This window comes from Chlorocebus sabaeus, chromosome 24, assembly GCF_047675955.1.
Source record: "Chlorocebus sabaeus isolate Y175 chromosome 24, mChlSab1.0.hap1, whole genome shotgun sequence".
Classification (NCBI taxonomy): Eukaryota; Metazoa; Chordata; class Mammalia; order Primates; family Cercopithecidae; genus Chlorocebus; species Chlorocebus sabaeus.
Window position 1 is genome coordinate 48,075,392 of NC_132927.1, and position 23,104 is coordinate 48,098,495.

At 44.6% G+C, this 23,104-nt stretch overlaps 1 protein-coding gene across 18 annotated transcripts in view; it reads left to right on the plus strand.

Moving 5' to 3' along the window:
- SIPA1L1 (signal induced proliferation associated 1 like 1) overlaps window positions 1–22,822 on the plus strand; it is a 410,731-nt gene extending 387,909 nt beyond the window's left edge. For 16 of the 18 annotated variants that reach the window (XM_073011118.1, XM_073011126.1, XM_037984201.2 and 13 more), the window contains 7 exons: window positions 7,391–7,630; window positions 8,403–8,568; window positions 13,772–14,018; window positions 17,391–17,537; window positions 19,027–19,141; window positions 20,041–20,125; window positions 20,824–22,822. In XM_073011118.1, coding sequence (XP_072867219.1) covers window positions 7,391–7,630; window positions 8,403–8,568; window positions 13,772–14,018; window positions 17,391–17,537; window positions 19,027–19,141; window positions 20,041–20,125; window positions 20,824–20,967 — 1,144 coding nt within the window. In that variant the 3' untranslated portion in view covers window positions 20,968–22,822. The remainder of the gene's footprint in view (window positions 1–7,390; window positions 7,631–8,402; window positions 8,569–13,771; window positions 14,019–17,390; window positions 17,538–19,026; window positions 19,142–20,040; window positions 20,126–20,823) is intronic. The other 2 variants (XM_007987169.3, XM_007987170.3) reach the window with 1 other exon arrangement.
- Window positions 22,823–23,104: the final 282 nt, after the last annotated feature.

Below are 23,104 nucleotides of genomic sequence, written 5' to 3' on the forward strand. Positions count from 1 at the left end.
TAATCATATTTTCTCTTCTCAAGCTTCCGGCTTTGTTTTGTTTATCCTTTTTAGATGCCAAACCTGCACATGACACTCTTCTCAGCTATGGCCAATAAAATGATAATGTTCATAGATATCTTGTTAGCTCCTTATTAAATAGCTTAGCATTACAGGCTTTTCAGCTTCTGGTCCACAATGATCCCTGAGGCTTCTGCTGCTGCATATAGCTAGCCACTCATTTCCCCATGCTGTATGTATTAGTATGCCCTTATACTGTTAAATATCTGCCTTTTATAGATGGACAATTTTTCTTTACTGCAGTCACTTGGATATCTTCTTTGTCAACTTAATCATCCCTACTTCACTTGTTTGTTTTCCCCCAGTCCTTTGGAATTAGTGTCTTCTAAATTGTGTTCCGTACTCTATTGGATAGAGTACAGAATTGGCTAGTGCTGAACACAGTGGGAGGGGTCCTCCTTAATCATTATCCTCCACATTATCTGTCACCCAAAGGCTTGTTATTTGTACAAGCAATCACAGGAAACCCGATCAGCTCTCCTCCCCTTGGTATTAGACCAGCATTCAGCCTTTGCCCAGATTTTGCCACAGCCATTTGACAGGTGACTAATTGCTGCTCTCCGCTTCCTGAAAATACCATCTTTAGCAGGCCAAGCTTGTCTAAAACCCCCTTGCCATGCCTAAATAGTAGATGACTCCAAGTTTTCCCATCAGCAGCTTTCTACAGCACAGACAGTGGCTGGCAGATGTTTTTCACAGGATGTGATGGTCTCAGTGACGATGCAGGAATTCATAACGGTCTCCTCAGGCCTCATAGGTTCAGCACTCAGGGCCTTGATTGATGACATTCAGGCTTCCCAATCCTGGGTGGCTCATCGCTTGGCAAAATCAGCAAATAGACGTAGGTCCTCCTTGTAAAGCAGCACCCGCTGAAAGTAGCATCTTTTTTGCAGATTGGTCATCTAGCATCCCCTCCTGTAAAGCTTTGCCATAGCTGGGAATGTAAAATCACCAGATTGCAGCACATGTGGTCCATGGTTTCATTTGAGCGTCAGGTCAAGATAAGAAGTTTGGACAGATTCAGGCTGTCCCAGATCCTTGGTGACCTCATTGCCTCTTTTCTTTCTTTTCTTTCTTTTCTTTCGTTTCCTTCCTTCCTTCCTTCCTTCCTTCCTTCCTTCCTTCCTTCCTTCCTTCCTTCCGTCCGCCCTTCCTTCCTTCCGTCCTTCCGTCCTTCCTTGAAACAGTCTCACTCTGTTGCCATGCTGGAGTGCAGTAGCATGATCTTGGCTCACTGCAGCCTCTGCCTCCTAGGTTCAAGCGATTCCCTTGCCTCAGCCTCCCAGTCTCCCGAGTAGCTGGGACTACAGGTACATGCCATCACGCCTGGCTAATTTTTTGTATTTTAGTAGAGTGGGGTTTCACCTCATTGGCCAGGATGGTCTCGATTTCCTGACCTCATGATCTGCCCACCTCGGCCTCCCAAAGTACTGGGATTACAGGTGTGAGCCACTGCGCCCGACCTCTTTTACATGGGGTATCATGTACTTGTGTATCCTCTCTTCCTTTTCAAAATTAACATCCTGACATGGCCAAACAGAATCTAAGTTTGTTCCTTTTTAGGAAAGGAGAAATGCCCTATAGCTTATAGAAAAATTAAAGTTAGTAGTTTCTTCATGTAGAATTTAGAGACACCTTGAGTGCATTTCTAGTGATTCCAATTTGACCATACTCAGTTAAACTCACTTCTTATACACTGAGAAAAGTATAGATATTGCAGTTATTATTTCCTGTTATATCTAATGCTTTTTTGTTAGATATTATTGGTTCATTCCCTTCTTATGTAATTCCTATGAAGAGATTTAACTCTCTGAGTAAAATGAAATTGAAACCTATTAAATTAACCTGAAATTTCCAGGATAATGAAAGAGCCCAGCCACACAGCTCCCCTTAAAAAGTATGAAGCTGATAGCTTCATGTTAGTTGTATTGTAATTTAATCCACTTCAGAGATTCTTAGGCGAAGTGCATAGGTGCACATCCCTTGATGCAGTCTCAGGCCAGTGGGTCGGTCAGTCAGCCGCAAGGAGCCCACCCACAGCTGTGCCCAGAGACAGACTCATTTTAGAGTGGGAGGAGTTGAGGGGCTAATGCAGTATTTCTTCAACCCAAAAAAACATGAGAATACTTTGGAAGTGTGTTAAAATACAGATTTCTGGGGCTCCGGAAGATAGAACACGAGCCTAGGATTCCCCAGTTACATCAGTACATACAGGTGGCCACATTCTGTGGCCTGAGAAACACTGCTACCATGACTTCACCTTCTTCATCTAGACAATATGGAACTGGATTTTGACCGTCATAACAGTGTGTATAATTCAGCTGGATGTGAGTGAGCAGTAGGCCTCAGCTGCTGTGAACACTTGGAGGATATTTTACCTAATCTTCCAGGCATCATTCCTCCTTTACTAAATTAAATATCTAGGATTGGAACACAAGAAAGTATGCTTTAGAAGAGCTCTCAGGTGATGCTCACAGGCCCACTGAATTAGAGGCCATGTGTATGAAAGTGCACAATTTCATGCTGTGAGTTGTGTGCATTAAAGAAGAAAGCCATACCAGTGGATTGTTCATTTGTTTCTCTCGTACCTTTGTGCCTAAATCTAATCAATTAAGTGGGGCTGTCTCAGTTATAACCACTAGTGAAAAGAAGTGCACTGGCATTTCACACCTGGGAGCTAGTGTCAGCCCATTGTGTTCATAGATAAAACCGGAATTGGGGTTGATCTTATTTAACCAGTTATCCTTTTAAGAATACATGTGTAAGCCAGTTGTGGCAATGCGCACTTGTAGTCCTGACTACTTGGCGGGCTAAGGTGGAAGGATCCCTTGAGCCCAGGAGTCTGAGGCTATAGTGAGCTATGATTGCACCACTGCACTCTAGCCTGAGCGGCGGAGCAAGACCCTGTCTCAAAAACAAAAACAAAAATTAAGAAAATCATAGCCTTATTTTGTCTGTTTTGGGACTGAATATAAATGGAATCATACTATGTGTATTAATTTGTGTCCTGTGTCTTTAAGTCAACATTATGTTGCTAAGATTTATCCATGTGTTGCAGGTAACATTAGCTTATCCCCATTGCTATATTATATTTACATTGTGAGAATATAGCAGCTCATTTATCCCCTCTACTGTTGATGAACATTTGGATTGTTTCCAATTTGGGATATTCAGAATCTTTGTTTTTTCTTTTTCCTCTTATTTTATTTTTTTGAGATAGAGTCTCATTTTGTCACCCAGGCTGGAGTATAGTGGTGTGAACTTGGCTCACTGCGGCCTCGACATCCTGAGCTCGAGCGATCCTCCCACCTCAGCCCCCCAAGTAGCTGGGTCTACAGGCACACACCACCACACCTGGCTAATTTTTTTCTTTTTTATAGAAACAGGGTTTTGCCGTGTTGCCCAGGCTGGTCTCAAACTCCTGAGCTCAAGTAATCTGTCCACCTCAGCCTCCCAGAGTGCTGGCATTGCAGGTGTGAGTCACTGCACCCAGCCGATACTAAGAATTCTTGTACATGTCCTTTGGTACACAGACATATGTGTTTCTTTTGAGTTTCTAGGAATACAATAGCCATGTCAAGAATATACGTATGTTCAACTTAGTAGAGCCTCTGAACTAGTTTTCCAAAGTGGTTGTAACAAGTAGCACTCCCACCAGCAGTGTATGAGAGCTCTAGTGCTTCACATCCTTTCTGGCACTTGATATTATAAGTCTTTTTAATGTAGCCATTCTGGTAGGTGTGTAGTGGTCCTTCATTGTGGTTTTAATTTGCATTTTCCTGGTAACTGATGATGTTGAGCACCAGTGTTTATTGATCTAGGCTCACTGCAACTTCTGCCTCGCAGGTTCAAGCGATTCTCCTGGCTTAGCCTCCCAAGTAGCTGGGACTACAGGTGTGTGCCACCACACCGAGCTATTTTTGTGTTTTTAGTAAAGACAGGGTTTCATCATGTTGGCCAGGCTGGTCTCAAATTCCTGACCTCAGGTGATCTGCCTGCCTCAGCCCCCAAAGTCGTGGGATTACGGGCATGAGACACTGCACCTGGCCTATTGTGGGACCTTTTAATATCAAAATAGTTTCAGATTTACAGAAAAGTTGCAAAGACAGAGTTCTCATAAACCCCTCACCAAGTTTCCCCTGTTGGCATCATCTTACGTTAGTGTAGTACATTTGTTATAGCTTGAGAATCAGTATTCCTTCAGCACTTTAAGTATGTTATCCCACACTCTGTGGGCCTGTAAGGTTTCCACCAAGTAGTTTGCTGCCGGATGTATTGGAGCTCCTTTTTATGTTATTTGCTTCTTTTTCCTTGCTGCTTTCAGATATCCTTTCTTTATCCTTGACCTTTGAGAGTTTGATTAATACATGCTTGAAGTAGTGTTATTTGGGTTGGACCTTTTTGGAGTTCTGTGACCTTCTTGTACCTGGATATTTATATCTCTCTCCAGGTTTGGAAATGTTCATTATTCTTTTGAATAAACTTTGTGCCCCGATCTCTTTCTCTCTCTACATCCTCTTTAGGGCCAATAACTCTTAGATTTACCCCTTTGACAGTATGGGCGCACAGTGGCTCGTGCTTGTAATCCTTATCTTTTTGTGAGGCCAAGGCTGGCAGATCACCTGAGGTCAGGAGTTTGAGACCATCCTGGCCAACATGGTGAAACCCTGTCTCCACTAAAAATACAAAAAGTAGCCGTGCCTGTTATCACAGCTACTTAGGAGGCTGAAGCAGAAAACCTGGGAGCAGAGGTTGCAGTGAGCCAAGATAGTGCCACTGCACTCCAGCCTGGGTGGAGACTCTCAAAAAAAAAAAAAATTTACCCGTTTGAGTCTATTTTCTAGCTCTTGTAGGCATGTTTCCTTCTTTCTTATTCTTTTTTCTTTTTTCTCCTGTGACTGTGTATTTTCATGTAGCCTGTCTTTGAGCTCAGTAGTTCTTCCTTCTGCTTGATCAATTCCACTGTTGAGAAGCTGGTACATTTTTCAGTTTGTCAATTCAATTTTTCAACTCCAGAAATTCTGCTTGATTTTTAAATTACTATTTCCATCTCTTTGTTAAATTTTTGATAGAACTCAGAATTCCTTCTCTGTGATAGCTTGAAGTTTATTGAACTTGCTCAAGGACAGGTATTTTGAATTCTCTGTCTGAATTCTGTGTCACTCTGGGATTGGTCACTGGTGCCTTATTTGGTTCATTTGATGAAGTTATGTCTTCCTGGATGTTCCTGATGCCTGTGTACATTCATCAGTGTCTGGGCATTGAAGAGTTAGGTATTTATTCCAATCTTGGCAGCCTGGGCTTGCTTGTACCGGTTCTTCCGGAGAAGGCTTTCCATGTATTCAAATAGGACTATTGTGATCTAAGATTGTGATCGCTGTAGATGTATCAGCACTAGGGGGCGCCCTCAGTCCAGGAACGCCTTAACTCTCACCAACTCCAAGAGGCGCTGCCTTGATGGGTTTGGGCAAGATAAGGGAGAATTCTCTGGGTTGCTAGGCAATGTCTCTTCTCTCTTCCCTCTCAGAAGTAGTCTCTCTCTGTGCTGGGTTGCCTGGAGTTGGGGAAGGTGATTCAAGCACTCCCATGGCCACCACAGCTGGCACTGCACGGGGTCAGACCTGAAGATAGCACGGTATTGGGTAGCGGAACCAGCTGGGACTCAGCTTCCTCCCACTCTGGCTGAGAATTCCCCTCTGACCCAGAGCTGGTCTAAATGCTCTGTCCGTGGATACCAGCAGAATTCTGCTCAGTGTTGTGCTCTGCTGTGACAGGCCAGCAGTGAGTTCCGATGCAAAGTCCCACACCCTCTCCCTCCCTGATGTGCACAGATTCTCTCTCCAAGCTGCTGTGCCGGGGTGGGGGAGGGGGTGTAGGTGATGCAGGACCATCTTTACCACCCTCTTCAGTGACTCTTTCCCCTTGATATGATGTGACAAGCAGGTACTGTGATCGCTCACCTGATTTTGGATTCTTATGAAGGTACTTTATTGTGTGGATAGTTGTTCAAGTTGGTGTTCCTCTGGAGGGACAGTTGTTAGAGGGTTCTATTCAGTTATCTTCCTCCCCAAGTCAATGTTGATACAGTATTATTAACTAAAGTCCATACTTTATTTAGGTCAGGACCGTTCGTTTTTGACAAATGAAAGTGCCATTGAGGAATGCTTTGGGACCACAGACTATTAATTAAACCTCAAGTAAAAATAACTGAAAGTCTATTGTAGCAAGAGTCAGCCATCTTTGGTTTCACCCCATGCTGGAGAACTCAGAAAGGCTCAAATAGTGTGGTCCTGTGTGACCACTGGGCAGGAAGTATGAAAATCCTACAGTTAAAGGCCTTCTACGTTTAATATGAGTTTTAGTTAACTAAAACTCTCATACCTTATTTTGAAAATCCTGCCTTTTTCTGTTCTGGAATTCCTGAAACCCTTAAATTTTGGACTCTTTAGTCATGTAGACTTTAGTTTTATTATCTTTTTTATTTTTGAGATGGAATCTCTCTCTGTCACCCAGACTGGAGTGCAGTGGTGCAATCTTGGCTCACCACAACTTCCACTTCCCAGGTTCAAGTGATTCTCCTGCCTCAGCTTCCCGAGTAGTTGGGATTACAGGCACACACTACCATGCCCAGATAAGTTTTGTATTTTTTTAGAGACGGGATTTCGCCATGTGGGTCAGACTGGTCTCGAACTCGTGACCTTAGATGATCCGCCTACCTCGGCCTTCCAAAGTGCTAGGATTAAGGCATAAGCCACTGCACCCAGCCCTAGTTTTGTAATCTTTAACTGATGTTTCAAATATATTGATGAGCAGGCTCCAGAGCCAATATGAATGCCAGCTGCCATGGGGAGGGAGCACCCACTGTGCCCACTGGCCTTGGATGTCAGTCTGAAGAGCCATAGCCCTGATTCAGTCTCCTCCCCCCTCCTCAGCTTGGTCCTAGAGAGCATCACCACAATCCCTAGTTGTGAAGAAAGCAAGACAGAGGCATGGAGACGGTAGACCTTTTGCTTCTCTTTCTCTTGTCTCTTGCCACTGCCAAACTTCTGTGACAAACTTCAGTGGTGCCAGTGTGTTTGAAAGTGTCCCTGACAGTCTTAAGTATTTTTACTTTTTAAAGTGCAGACGAAGCACTAGTAGCCATCTGTCATTTTGAGAGCAGACATTTAAATTATAGTGAGAAAGCTAGGAAGGCCAGCCAGCCATCGCTGTTAATAGTTCATGAAAAATTCACTGTTGTTCAACCCAGCCATCACGCGTACTCCGGGCAACACTTTCATAGCTGACATAATGATCCTGAGATACACGTCTTTGCCCTGCTTCTCCTCAGTACCATGAGCTCCCGACACTCTGCCAGCCCAGTGGTTTTCACCAGTGCCCGAAGTTCACCTAAAGAAGAGCTTCATCCAGCCGCCCCCTCACAGCTCGCACCGTCCTTCTCCTCCTCCTCCTCCTCCTCCTCTGGTCCTAGGAGTTTTTACCCTCGCCAGGGCGCTACTAGCAAGTACCTAATTGGATGGAAAAAACCTGAAGGAACCATAAACTCCGTGGGATTTATGGACACGAGAAAGTAAGAGTTATTTTGCTTCCCTTGCTGGTGGCTTGCTTTTAACATGTTGGAGAATAGAAAACCTTGGAGTAATCTCTTAAAACAAAAGAGACCAGGCTAGGGGGTTGGGAGGAGTTGGTCTGTTGGTGGGATTATTATGTTTTTTCGTAAGTAATATTTTCTTAAATTATTTCTCTGCCTCGTTCCTTAAACAAGATGTATTGCAAAATGTTAGGATTTGAGAATCTTAGACCTCAAAAGGAGTGTGTTTGAAGGATACACTTCAGAATAATTGCCCCTCTGGTGCTAAGACCATACTAGTCCCTTTGATTATATTAATCACAGCCTTCCCATGTAGTTCTTAACTAGGCCAGTAGGCACCAGAGGGAATATTAGAGCGTGAGTGAGTACCCCTGAAAATAAAGGACTTTTTGACAAGGTAGTACAGCAAAACATTAAATGATTCATTCAATTATTTTGTTTTCATTTGTGCAAAGGTTGCATTTTGGATGTATACCTTGTGGTCTTTTAGTAAACCTGTTGCTAATTTTGGCTTAGTAAAACTAATAGCTTTCTTTACAAGAGTGACTTATTCATCAGATTTTATTTTGTGTTTCAAATTGGTTTTATTTCTTCAGTAAGCGTTTATATGAGTAGATTCTGATATAAGCAGAAGTAATTATCTGTTTCTCCACATAATATTTCTCTATTGACTTACATTCTTTAGAGCCTATCGTGCCCTTGAGCCAACCTTGTTGAGTTGGTATCTATCATCTCTTCCCTTTTTTTCCAGGCGTCATCAGAGTGATGGCAATGAAATAGCCCACACCAGGCTGCGTGCCTCAACCAGAGACCTCCGGGCATCTCCTAAGCCAACCTCCAAGTCCACCATTGAAGAAGATCTAAAGAAACTAATCGACCTTGAAAGCCCAACTCCTGAATCACAGAAGAGTTTTAAGGTACAAGACAGAGCTCAGGGTAGACGGCAATTAGAAACAAGCCAGACATGATGGGGCTGTTAACCGTAGTCACGCTTTCCAGAAAGTGTCGGTTTCTGGCTGCTCTTCACTGAGTCTCACTTCCTGCTATCATCCCATTTCCCTAATAACTGGTCCACAGTGTTTGACAATGCTCTGTCCCTGCAGCCACATCTCATTAGTCATGGTTTCTATTAACATGGTCCTACCCCTACAGCTGTTTATTCTTCTACTATATCCTGCTCAGAGTGCATGATTCCCTGAACATCACTTAGGCGATATGACTTCTTGAAAACTGTGCAGAGACACCTGTGGCTCCTATGGAAAGCTAGAACGTTTTCCACAAGGGTTTTACTGTCTTCTGTCCAGAGGGTCCTCCTCTTCTCAGAAATGGCCCCGTTTGCTCCTGACCCTGTCCAGCAAACCTACTGGCCATATACGGTATTCTCTTCACTCAGAGAAACTGCCTGATAGACAGTCACTCTCATCGCCACACCCCCAAAAGTAAACGTGCAGCTGCTGCTTCAGTCCAGCAATCTAAGTCTACCCACACACCTTCAGAACTTTCCAAACTCTCTTGACTTCATAAAGCCTTCTATTTTATCTCAGAATTCCAGACTGTAAATGTCTTCTCTAAAACCCAGTCTCTCTGCACCAAGTCCTGAATACCTGTCCAGCGTGTGTGTTTGTGTCACCTAGACCTTTATGTGACCACGTGGAAAGGTTTGTGTACTTGTCTCAGCTTGTAGGACCTTTGGAAACTCACTTAAGGCTCTCTCCTTTCTTGTTCTATAAAGTGTGGAGTCTCACACCCCTGAGGATTGGAATAGGTGTTTATTGAGCTGGGCCTGAATTTGTGTCACTCTGAGTATAGGTATTTCTGTCTGAGGTCTTCTGGGTCTCCTAGGAGAAGGGAGTGCACCCCCAGAAAGGTTATGGCTGCAAACTTTGAAGTTTTCTGTTCTCTAGGTTCTTAGGTGGATGATTTGTAGTCTATTTGAAGAGACTAGAAAGCTTTAAGAAGGACCTTGAGAATTGAATTGATTGAAGTGGAAGCTAGAATATTTCCTAAACCACACACCAGCTTCACACTGTGATCAGAGTGCAAGAGGCATGGTGGGTGGAGCAGCTGTGTGGGGCTGTTGCCCTCAGGCTTCCCCAGCACCATATGTCTGTGTGTGTGTGTGTGTGTGTGTGTGTGTGTGTGCATCTCCCCAGACAAACCAGATAAACCCCCTAAACCTAAAAAATCAACATTCATAGGAACTGAATGTACCCCCAAGGACCACTCTAGAGTTTCGTCGAGAAATAAATGATTTCTTAACATGATTTATGTTAATAAATCATTGTACAGATGTAGCCACTCTTGATTTCTGTAATTTCCGTCTCATAAGCTAGCACTTAACAGTTCTGACTCATCATTCAGGGCACAAATGGTTTCCTTAGCAACCTTGCAAAAGATAGTGCTTGAAACTTCTTTCTTTATCCATCAAAACCCAAAGAGGTATATTAAAATGTTTCAGTACCAGTTTCAAAATAAAAATTATTTCAGATTTTTCTTTTGAGGTTAAAGGGAAATAAAACCTGCCCTGAGTGGAGTTTTTCTTCCAACTCCTAGTTTAACATTTTTGGCAAGGGGCAAGCTCGGAGCCTTCATTCTTTTGATTTACTTACGCAGTAGAAATAATTGAAGGCAAATGTTTGATTTTGTCCTTATTCCAGGTCTTGGCTTTTATTTCCAAAATGAATTACTTTAGCATTCCTATTTGAAACAGGAGTGTGCTTTCTTTATGTTGTGACTGTATTACTGTGAGACTCTGTGAAGAAAGTGCTTGTGCTGGCTAAACCATCACAGTGAGCAGGAACTGGGAATAGGCTCAGGTTTTCTCTCTCCAGTTTCATCTTATTTGAGCGGGTTTAGTTTCAGATGAGTTAGCTTAGCTCCCTTTGTCTTCTGAGAGTCGTCATCTGAATGATGGAAGCTCTGCTGTGTCAGTAAGGCTGGCATGCCCTTGAGAGGTCTTCCAGGCCACTCCTGGCTCAAGGCTCCAAACCACTGCCTCAGACTTCAGGATACTAGGTGTCATGGCCAGCTTTGGGCTATGACACTCCGAAGCCACTCATGTGCCACATTGGTTTTCCTGGATAGCCAGTGCTACCTATAATATTGAGTGGCAGGGTCACTCCCAGGCTCATTTGCCAGGAGAGCAAGGACCTCAAGAACAGTGGCAGAGCTGTAGCACTCTAAGAAACCTCACTGGCAAGTAGAGATGGGATAACCTTATTTTCCCCAAGGGTGGCATACAGTCTGACAAGTGAACAGACAGTTGTTCTGTGCCAGTGCTCTCAGGTATATACCAAAGAAGGAGGCTTCATGTGGCTCCAGTATTTAGGAAAAGCTTCTTGTCAGTGCAGGTGACACATGTCACTAATAACCAGGGGCACTGAAAAGAATGAGAGAACAGGAGACTGGCATGAAGCAAAACGTCACTTCTCCAGGGCCCCGTTCCTCAACTGTGAGATAGAGGACCAGAGGAGATCAGTGGTGCCCAACCAGTCTTAAAGCTCAGGAAGCCTTTTTTTTTTTTTTTTAAATCACACATGGAACCCCATTATATAGAATTCAGACGGCAGAGTTTCTCTTATGGGAGGGATGGGATGGCCTGGACTCCTGGGTCCCACTTGAACCTCTCCATAGCAGTGGTGCTATAAGGAACCTTTAGGGCCTCCTTGGAGCACAAGTTAGAACCAGCCCCCTTCTCGAATGTCCTCTGAAATCCCTTCCAGGTGTGATCCCACTTCCAGTGCCATCCCACTCCACTGTGATTCTTTCCCAAGGGCTGGTAACACCGGGCAGCGCTCCTGGGCGATCCCAGGTACAACCTGCAAGGCAGGCAGGGGCTGCTCTTGGGAAGCAGATAGTTCTGTAAACCTTTAAGACTGAAGTTGAAGAGGATGGGGCGAGGGACCATCCCAACATTCTCGGACAAGGCTGTGTTCTCCTACCTTTTAATGAATGAGCAGAACACTTTGGGGTAGGTTGCTTCCTCTGCTTCCTGCCCTGCCTCCCTTCAGTGCAGGGTGTTTTAGCTTTTCACAGGGCACACTGCTTAAAGAAGGTCTTCAAGGTAGCTGTTCATGGCCTTGAAGCATATTAACGTTTCCCAAAGAGGCTGAAACTAGAATTGGCGGAGGATTTCACACCTGTAAAACCGTCAGGGTGGGGATACTGGAAAGGAAATCCCTTTACTAAAACCAGGGGTGCTGAAAACTATTTATGGCAGTTTTTCCGTACCGAAATCTGAGATCTGACCTGGCAGGCGGGAGCCTTATGTGATAGTCCTAGAACGTTGCAAGTGGAGATGTTTTATTTGGTTTTGGTTTTAATCTGGTTTTATTAAGAAAATTACAGTTAGCAAGCCATATAATGGCTCTAATGCTCACTCTTCTCCACAAAAAGAGAAGGGACATTGTCACTTTCATTCCAAGTTCTCTCTCTCAAAGCATTTATCACAGCAATTTAGTTTCTAGACAAGTACATATGTACTTTGGATTTAATTCATCATGAATTTTTTTTAAGTGAACATAATTTTTACCCAGTTGGTCACACCTTGGGTATATTCACAATGTGTCTGATTAATAATCTTTTGGTATTGATGCAGCAGCTGTGCATCCCACATGGAGGGTAGCCTGGACCTGGTTCACCCCTGGCTAGTTGAGTGGAAGCATGCTAGGCCCTGTGGATCCACGGCGTATTTCAGCCCACTAAATGGAGCATTTGCTAAATCATTCTCTGTCTGCCCCTTCAAAGTATCATGGGAAGTCCCAGGGTGGCTTTCAACCAGTGGTGACAGCTTCGTCACGTCTTTACCTGTTCTCCACATCGTTTTCCCTGTCGAGGCAGACGGTGGCCTAAGAGGAACTGAATCAGAATGACTTTATTGTTCACGGGTCAAATGTTCTGTTGCCTTTCAGATTGCTATTTTTAATGTGTCTGCTGTTCTCAGTGCAAGGGATTCTCAGAAGCTTGCTATTTGCAGAAAAAATCTCAAGTAAAATCAGATTTTGTCACAAAGGCAAAAGATGTCAATAAGAGATACATCTGGAACTATTTGTCATGTATAAATAAATATACAGTTATTTGTTATTTATAAAGATGACTTCCCTATTCTTTCTTTCTTTATTTTTTGAGACAGAGTCTCACTCTGTTGCCCAGGCTGGAGTTCAGTGGCGCAGTCATGGCTCACAGCAACCTCCGCCTCCTGGCTTCAAGCGATTTTCCTGTCTCAGCCCCCAAGTAGCTGGGATTACAGGCGCACACCACCACGGCTGGGTAATTTTTGCATTTTTAGTAGAGATGGGGTTTCACCATGTTGGCCAGGCTGGTCTCGAACTCCTGACCTCAAGTGATCTGCCCACCTTGACCTCCCAAAGTGCTAGGATTACAGGCATGAGCCACCACGCCCAGCCTACCCTATTCTTACTTCATGAATAGAAATGCATCTTCAAAAAATAAACTTTCTCCAAAACTCATGAAATGTATCTACCTTGATAGATTCAGTTGGTGTAAGTTAGTAATCAAGAGCTACCTGCTATGTGAGTTAAAATATTTTGATGATCAAATACCCTTGTTGCCCAGCAAGCATGTTATCATCTGACAAGCTTATCAGGACACCCTCCTGGCACTGTGGCTCTCTGTTCCCCCAGGGCCCATAACACCATTTCTTCATGCCACTGACACCCGCCATTGTGCTCAGTCCAGCGTTTTGTTTAATCCCTGTGGTAATCCCGAGAGGTTTTGTGCTCCCATTGTACAAACGAGGAATTAGGCTCAGAGAGATTGTATGATTTGGTGAGAGACACAGGATTTAAATAAAAGTCACATTTGTCTGATCCTAAAGTCTTGTTTTTAACCACACACGATCTTGATAAATCCACTTAATCACATACCCGAATCACGTAGGGAGCACTGATAGACTGCAGGCAGCGTGCCAGACTGAGGAATAACGACCAGGAACTCTTGGGTTAGCTCCTTGAGGCTGTAGAAATAGACAGTGGGCCCTGAAGCTTCCTTGCTGGGGGTGTATCTTAACCAGTAACTTGGTTATCCCACCCTCCCCCAACCTTGGTCTCAGAGATCTGAACCAGAAAATTGACTTTCTTTTGTCTCGATCCTGTTTTTCAGTTCCACGCACTCTCCTCTCCTCAGTCTCCTTTCCCCAGCACCCCCACCTCACGGCGGGCCTTGCACAGAACACTGTCGGACGAGAGCATTTACAGTAGCCAGAGGGAGCACTTTTTCACCTCCAGGGCATCACTTCTGGACCAAGCCCTGCCCAACGATGTCCTCTTCAGTAGCACGTACCCTTCTCTCCCCAAGTCACTCCCATTGAGGAGGCCTTCTTACACCTTAGGAATGAAATCGCTGCATGGTAAGTGGTCTTTCAGCTGCAGCCTGGACAGCCCTGTTGATGATGGTCAGTGTCCCCAGACGTGCCTGCCGCTCGGTGTGCTCAGAGAGGGGTCCTGTATCCATGCTCAGATGGTCTCAGCTCACCCGCCCCTTCATCATTTGCCCTCTCTCTCCTGTAATCCCAGACCACCACAGTCACGCAGGATGCTTGCTAGAAGTAACAGATTCCCACACTGGACCCAAGACCTCCTGAATTTGAATCTCCAAAAGAGTAGTCTGGGAATTGGTATTCTTAGCAACCATGCCAGCTGCTGTTTTGATTGAGCACATTTGGCTAGCACTAGATTAGTTATTTCTTAGAGAGTTGTATCCACTGCTTCCTATAGCCACCGTAAGAACCCAGACTTGCCATTGCTCTCAGTCTTTCCCAGGCTGTAAGGAAATTGCCTGTGGTGTCAACCACTCATTTGTTGACTTACTGATTTATTCATGCAGTGAGCAGGCAAGCATTATGTAAGGAAAAGGCCTGTGGATAATGGGTACCTCCATGTTCTTGCACTTGGTCCACATATGCCTTGTTTGCTTTGTGACCCAACTAGATCCCAGTTTTATTAAGGGCCATGTTCTGGGACTCGGGATTTAAAATTTGGTTTTTCCCTTTTTCCTGTCTCTGTCCACCCCATTCCAGGGCTCTACACCTCCCCTCATAGCTGTGGCCCAGCACAGCAGGTGCCTGTCATGGAACCAGTGTTCCTGATCATTTACCAGATGCACTGCTCTCACCCTTCCTCCCTTCTGTCCTTTTTCCTTCTGCGAACTCTGCTGCAGCTTTTATATCTCTGGTGTCCATTCATACCCATGTTTCTTTTCCTTCTGCTGCTTCTCTGGAACAGTAATTTCTTTACATCTCTTGCTTTTGCTGCCTTATTTTTGAGCTCTCAGCCCACGCTCATGAATGTTCCTCCATGTCTCCGTCCTACTCACTGCTCAGCAGCACAGGCCCACCCACCCTGCTCGCCCCGGCAGGCATCACACAAGGCTCATGCCAGCTTCCCCTGCTTCCTCCCCCATCCACCTGCAGCTTATATCTGGGTTCTCTTTGCTCCAGTAAGTCACCTCCAATGAACCAAGGTTGGCACATGAAATGATCACTTTTTATCATCAGACTCCAGAATAAGCCTGTGGTAGTGACCTCCTGTCCCTAACCTTTTTCTCTCCTTCTCTCCCTACATCAGGGTCAGTCTTCCCTGAATTCCATTATTCCTGCCTTACTTTGATTGCTCTCTTATTTCCCTGTACTTTTAATTTTGCCTTTGCAGTGTAAAGGTCTAACCCCTTTGTGAAGTCTTCTCTGCATGTGTCATGTCAGAGTAAGCCCTGAGTCGTAGAAGCCTACATTCCAAAACAGCAGCCCAGAAATCTGCCTCCCACACATGGTCATTGTCCAGATGAGGAGTCCTGGGACTAAAGGCCCCATGTGAGTCCACAGTGGAAGGGAAGGAACAGGCAGCCCTCTCTGAGGCCCTTCCCATCAGCTTTTCTTGTTTTCCTGAATAAGATAGCAGGTGCAGTGATTTCACATCCTAACCAAGCAGTCCTCATTGGGCTGATCCCTCAGCCCTACCTTGCTTGGTGACTTCCACTGAAATGTGTTTGGGGAATGAGGAAGGGTGACTTCTTTCATCCCCCACATGGAAAGTCGGGCCCCAGAGATAAAAGGGCAGAAGGGTTGTGAGTTACAGAATTATCTGTTCCTCCTACTTACCCTTGGTGGGAGCACATTTAAGTAGAACTTAATGTTTAATATCTTGCAGTATTTGTTAACTTCCATTTACTCATAATTTTGCCAATTTTAAGCACAGTAATAACCAGCAGCTGTACTTCAGAGAATTTCTTTTTGTAATTTGAAAGGGAAAACAAAGCACTTAATACACTGGCTTACCGGGCTGTCATAATACATGAAACTCTTTAACTCCTGGTAAACAGGTCTTTCTGGAGTCACTTAAGTATTCTAGCTGAGCATTTAGCTTTAACTTTGTGTTTGCATGGACCTGAGTGTTGCAGTCACCTTCCAAGGGTGCTCCTTCTCGTGGAGTGGTTTGCTCTGCCCTCGCTTCCACCCAGCTTCTGCCTACTGAGCGCATTTTTATGTCGAGCAACATTTTCCCTGGACCCCAACAGCTGCCCTTCCTGTTATCTGCCTGCATTAACCTGAGCAATAGGAGCTGCCTTCAGTGTTCAGGGTGGCTCACTCTGCCCAGTCCTCCCTGCCCCAGGCTAAGCAGAGCTTAGTTGTTAATATGTCAGTTTGTTGTTACAGTGGTTTAATATTTGTATTCAATAAACTGTCCCCTTAGGAAGAGCTTGGGATGTTAGACTGCTGCAACCCAAAATTGATCCAAAGAATAGCTCATGTGATGACTGCATCCTTCGGAAGAATAATACCAGTTCCACCCCTAAAATCACCTTCCTGTCTTAGCTCTGTCTCAGTAACCCAGCACACTCATATCCCTTGATTTGCCCCTCATACCCCCTTGGACACCTTTGACCATGGAACCCAGTGGGCTGCCCCTGAACAGCAGACAGGGCAGGCATGGGCCTTCTGTCCCTTACCACTCCCAGGCCAGATAAAAACAAACCCTAATAAACTGGGTGCAGTGGCTCACGCCTGTAATCCTAGCACTTTGGGAGGCTGAGGCAGGTGGATCACGACGAGGTCAGGAATTCAAGACCAGCCTAGCCAACATAGTGAAACCCCATCTCTACTAAAAATACAAAAATTAGCTGGGCATGGTGGTACATACCTTTAGTCCTAGCTACTTGGGAGGCTGAGGCAGGAGAATTGCTTGAACCTGGGAGGCGGAGGTTGCAATGAGCCGAGATCGTGCCACTGCACTCCAGACTGGGCTACAGAGTGAGACTCTGTCTCAAAAAATTAAAAATGTTAAAAAATAAGCCCTACTGTCCCCTCTAATAGGAAGAAACATCCCTGGTCTGGCTCTAAAATCCAGCTCTCTGTTGAAGTAGGCCTCTTCTTCCTGGCCCAAATCCCTTGGCTCTGCGGGAAAGGAGGTGCTAGTGCTGGCCAGGCCCTGCTGTGGACAGACAGCTCTCACAAAAGCAGACTTAGTGCCTCAGTGCAAAACTAACTTGGCCATGACTCACTGCTGGAAGGGAGAGAATGGGAGGTTGTAAAAAAATGAAGACAAACTAGAGGAAGCCCATTCCTATTTCAAGTCAGCTTTAGAATAGCCACTAACAGCCTGCTAACCTGGACATTGATAACAGTCACAAATGGCTTACAATCTGTTGTGGTAACAGGAAACAGGTAAGTTTTGAGTGGCTCTCCCACAGGCACAAGAAGCATCTCATTCCTCCTCCTTTCCTGCAGGAGAGTTCTCGGCCTCCGACAGCTCCCTCACTGACATCCAGGAGACCCGCAGGCAGCCTATGCCCGACCCTGGCCTGATGCCCCTGCCTGACACTGCTGCGGACTTGGATTGGTCCAACCTGGTAGATGCTGCCAAAGCCTACGAGGGTGAGTCCACTGAATCCACACAGGACAGCCCAGGATCCTGCAGGGCTACCCTGCAGGGTGCCGGCGGAGTGAGCAGTCTCCGTCCGCTCTACTTCTTTGGACACACTCACAACCTATGTGCCTCACCAGATGAGCTACCAGTTACTGAGCACTCAGTAGGGACCAGACCCTAAGCTGGACACTTAAGCACGTTTTATGTAATCAGATGCCACCTGGTGTTTCCTCCACAGGATTCATAACATGAATGCCTCACCTCCTCTGTATATGGGAAGGGCAGTGGGGAGAGGAATCCCAGCTGTCCCTTGACTGAAAAGAACACGTATCCAGAGAGGATCTTTCATCACGTCGCAAAGACGTTGCTGCTAAGTGTCACACTGCTTGCCCTGCTTGGCCACGCGCCTGTCCTGACAAATGTGGGGCGTCTCCCTTGCCGTTCTCCCTCGTCTCCGTGTGCAGTAGCACGTTGTCTGTCTGCATTGTCTCCCTGCCAGCCTGCTGGCCGTGTGCTCACTTTAGGCTGGCAGTTCTTAAATGCAGGTCCTCAGACTGGTACTGATCTTGTCTGCTGTAATGAAAACAGAAAAAGTAGTGCAGTATGTGTGTGTAGACATAAGATTGTCAGCTGGGTTTTTTGTTTTGTTTTTTGAATGAAGACTGACTTTTTTCTACATTTAAAGATCTTTCTAAAATTTATAGTTCTTATTCTTTACAAAATTATAGCAGGTGATTTTTTTTTCTGTTTTTGTTGTTGTTGCTCTTAATTAGGAGAATTGAAAATTGCTATTTAGTCAAGTTTGAATTTTGGGGGGAAATTTACTAGGCCACAGAACCTGTAAGTCGGGCAACCATGGAGTGGTCAGCAGTGGATCCTTTTACCTTCATGCTGTTTATCTAGCAGAGGGAAATACCTAGTTCTAACTTGATTTTTCAATTTGTTGGTTAATCTCCTTCATATACAAATGGTAGAAGTTTTGGGTTTTAATAGGAGATTATTTTAAATTTGATTTAGTTTTCTTGGCTTAAATTTTAACTTGGTATGTTTTGGAACACAGGTGGTATATGGATTTATGTTAAAGCCAACCAGAGTGTCCAGGAATCTTGTGGAAGACATACTTCAAGAAGTTTTAAGTATAATGCTAGCTCTCGAATGCATTTATGTCATTGCTGAGTGGAAAGCCTTGGTCTGCAAATTTGGCACAAGGACTGTTCCAGAGAAACATTTCATAGAATGCTACTGTGATGAGGAGGGAAGAGGGGGGACTAGAAATTGACTCACAAATGTTTTTTAAAGGGAAAGTACAATGGTACAATCCTCTTACAGCTAAAACAGTCATATTTTTCCCTGTGAGAGCTGGGAAATAAGATTTCCAGTGCATCCTGCACTAGAAATACTAGACAGGACTGCCAACTAGACCACTTGTTGACTTTGATAGATAGGGCCCAGGGATGTGGTTCCAAAATACTCAATGGTTTCTTCTCTCCTTTCCAGTCCAGAGAGCCTCGTTTTTTGCTGCTAGTGATGAAAACCATCGCCCCTTGAGTGCTGCATCCAACAGTGATCAGCTGGAGGACCAGGCTCTGGCCCAGATGAAGCCTTTCAGCAGGTTGGTCCCCGTGCGAGGGCAGCACTCTGTACCTTGTGTCACACCTGCCAGTGACTGCAGCTGTGGGGAGAAGAGATGGAAGCCACACGGAATAGCTGAGTGAAGCTCATCACTGCAGGGCCACTTTACATTTTAGTCAGAACGCTTTGTAACTAAATACAATAGATATAATTAAACTATTCTTGATGACTTATATGGCCATAATGACGAATATTCATTATTATTTAATGCCATAATACATTTATGCCCTCGGGACCAGTTGGGTCAGGTAGGAGAGAGCATTTGCTCTAAGTATCCCCGCTCTCTGTGCTGTGTAGTCCTGCAGTCTGGGTTTTCAGTATCTTCCACAGTGTCGCTGATGGTCATGCTTATACATGCGCTTGCTGAGTCCTAGTGGTTTGAGATGTAGGCATGATGCCTTAGCTGCAATTGCATGAGTAACTCAGACCACACACTTGGGGACCAGAGACGACCTGCCTATCACATCAGCTCCCCAGCTTCCTTCCCACACACAGGGCAGGGGAGCAACTCCTCTTTCAAAGCCCACTAGAGATCCCAGAGCCTCCCTGGGAATCATTTTACTGTTTGACAATTATGTCTGCCAGAAAGTACCTCTTGTGCTGCCAGAGAGACCATTTTCACTATTGCGCTTCATTCTTTAGTCGTGAAGATGCAGCATCTTTAACAAAGGAAGCTATTGATTTCCTGCAGTTCAAGCTTGTATTACGTTTTTTTAAGATTACCATTTTATTTTGTAAAGTAAAAATACTCATTGGGTCGCCATACTGAGTAGTTTGACATTGAAAACCATTTTATAAATACAGCCTCCTCAGATTAAAAAAAAAAAATCCCAGCCATGGAGGCCCCTGCCAACATGGTCTTTTGTTTCTTGTTCCCAGCAGTAAAGATTCCTCTCCCACTCTGGCTTCTAAAGTGGACCAGCTGGAAGGTATGCTGAAGATGCTTCGGGAAGATTTGAAGAAGGTAAACACGTATTCTCAAAGCAAATTGCCCAGTCTGTGCAAACTGCCCTTGAACCTTGAGAGCCCTTTTTAAGTAGCCTAGTGAAATAAGATGTGGTGAAATAAGGTGTCTTCCCAGTGCCTGCACGTGTTTGGGGCTGCAGTGATCTCAGTTGCCACCGGAACACACAGTGCAAGGAGGCGTTTGGCGTCAGACGTACAGAAAAACTGTTCACTAATTTGTGAAAAGCTTTGAACCCCAGCCAGCCCCATCTGGGTCCTCTCCCGGCCTCCCCACTCCTTGTGTAATGTGTCAGTAGCCCAGACTCCCACGTAGTTGGTGTTATTGGGGCTTTTGCACCAAAAGAACTGAATGTTTTGTTTTTTGGGCAGCCTTGACTATACCAAGACATCAACCACCAAAACAATTGTCTAAAATTTAAGACAATCCTGACTAACAAGGACATTAAAATACACATTAATGTACTTACATTCCAGCATTACTTACAGCTAATCCTGCGAGGTTGAATCTCTCTAGAAGCCCTGTTCCCTGAGCTGAGAGTGTCGTAGCACCTGATACCAGGCTGTTTAGACAGGTGTTTGGAGGAACAAAAAACAGAAATGGGCAAAAGATCAAAACAGGTCCATAGCTACTTCTCAGAAGAGCTGGGCAAGGTGGGGCCACACCTCTTAGCTTTTCTACTTCACTCTACCTCCCAGGAAAAAGAAGACAAAGCCCACCTTCAGGCGGAGGTGCAGCACCTGCGAGAGGACAACCTGAGGCTACAGGAGGAGTCCCAGAACGCCTCGGACAAGCTGAAGAAGTTCACGGAATGGGTCTTCAACACCATAGACATGAGCTAGGGAAGGCTGAGGAGGACAGGAGAAGGGCCTGGACACTCCCTCCAGTGAGTGTCCTGCAGCCCTTTTCCTTCCATAGAAAGCATCCTCAGAGCACCTTCCCTGGCTTCCTACTCTGCCCCCTTTCGGGGAGTGCACAACACAATAGTTGCAGATCAACAATCATCACCTGCCTTTTGTAGAAAAGAAAAACAAAAAAAGTAAATAAAAATTTTAAACAGTAAAAGTTTAACTGCTAAAATGTGAATGTCTTTATTTTTTTGCACAATATCTTTATCTGTTATGTATTTAAGAAGAAACTGGGCCTTGGACCAGGGCACCCCCTGGCCCATCTGCCTCTATTCCCATCAGCTTTCTTATCAACTTCAGGTAACCCAAGCTTTCCCTTGTTATTCTAACAAATGTCATTATTCCTAGAAAAAGAATGTTTTTATAACTTGTTTGGGGAGTAGAGAGGGATATTTCCTTACCTTCTTCCCTAAAATGCCTGGAGAGGGAGTTGCTTTGAGAAAATGCCTACCTCCCTTGAATGACTCGTGCATGAGCTAGTGCTGTGTATACCTGTCCTCCAGAGATCAGCAGGACCAGGGTTATTTAACAGCAAGTCAGTAAACCAGAGCACCTCTGACAGTGCTTGCAGGCCACACCCCTTCTCAGTCCTGCATTGTGAGGTCATTTCCTGCTTCTCCCTTGCCCCAGGAAGATGGTCCCACTTGTGCTGCAGGAGTCTTTTTTGTTTGGCTTAATTGAGCCCCACTAAATTGGAATCAACCTATCTTATAGCTTCCTGGCTCCAAACAGTAATTGATTTCAGAATGCCCCCAAACTAAAACCTTATTATCTGTATGCATCTTGAATGCATTTTGGTCAAAAGTATACGTCGTTTTAAAAAATGTGGCACAATTGGTTTTTCTAGCTTGCTCAAAATGACCATATCTCTAAATTAATCTTTCTCTCCAGAGCAAGACTTCACCAGTATTTGTAACTAGGAAAAGCTAACAGTGAATGTTTGTGAATTTTAATCCTTGATTGTTAGAAGCAATGATTGTGATAGTAGAATGGGCTTTTGAAATCTGCATGTCCCAGTGTGAAATTTCAGCACGGTATTTTCTGCATCCTTTCATGGCCATCCAAAGGATTCCGCTGCAGAAATTATTAATGTGCTATTTTTCCTGTCTTGTGATGCAGGCTGCTTCGGGCCCCTGGGTCACTCTTCCAAGGCCCTCGCTGCTGTAGAGCACAGAGACATGGGGCTGGCCAGTGTTGACTGACCTGAGGAGACCCCTTTGTTTGTTACCTTTGTAACTGTCACTAAACCGACCCCTCTGCCCTTTCAGTGGCAACTCTGGTCTAAGGGAACATTCAGCACTCTAGCGGCATCTGATTGGAAGTTCCCTCCCCCAAGGAATCTCAATTCCTTCCTCTCTCCATCCCAGAAAGAAACAGGATGGATTTTCCTCTCTTCTCCCCGCTACCTTCACTACCAGATTTTTATGCTACAGTTTCATTCTTGATTGTGATTTCTCCATGGGATTTTTTTTTTCTGGTGACATTTCTATCATGGAAATAGGAAGATTTCGGAGTGCTTTGTAAAGATTTCAGTCGTCTGTCTTTCTCTCTTTGACTTGTATGAAGGAGATTGTACATTGCCTGATACCTCTTTGTAAATGAGAAATATTGCTAACATCCAAGCATTCTGAAGTCTTGCTTATCCTTCTGAGTTTAGTTCTCATTTCATTTTACATTTTGTTTGGGGACTTGGGGCAAGCTATTTATTAGAGTTTTGCAACAGAGTTCTTGTTTGAAGCCTCTAAAGACTACTTGTAAAATTCAAAGAATAAAATTCATTTTAAACGCTCTTTTAAAACGCTTTGGTATTATTGCTTGAGGTTTGCTTACTTGAAAGACCACCCAATAACTCACTGACCCTCCTTGCATCCGAATTTTTTCATCAAGCTTTATTGACACTAATGATGATTCTTGAAAATTTCTGTCCTTTTTAGAATGTTAATAAACTTTTTTACTCTGTCCACATGTCGATAGATAATTACTATTTTGCCTTCTCTGCTTATGATTTGATATTTGCAGAGCACTTCATAATTAGCTTCCTCTTCATTATCCACCCGTGGATTTTTCATAA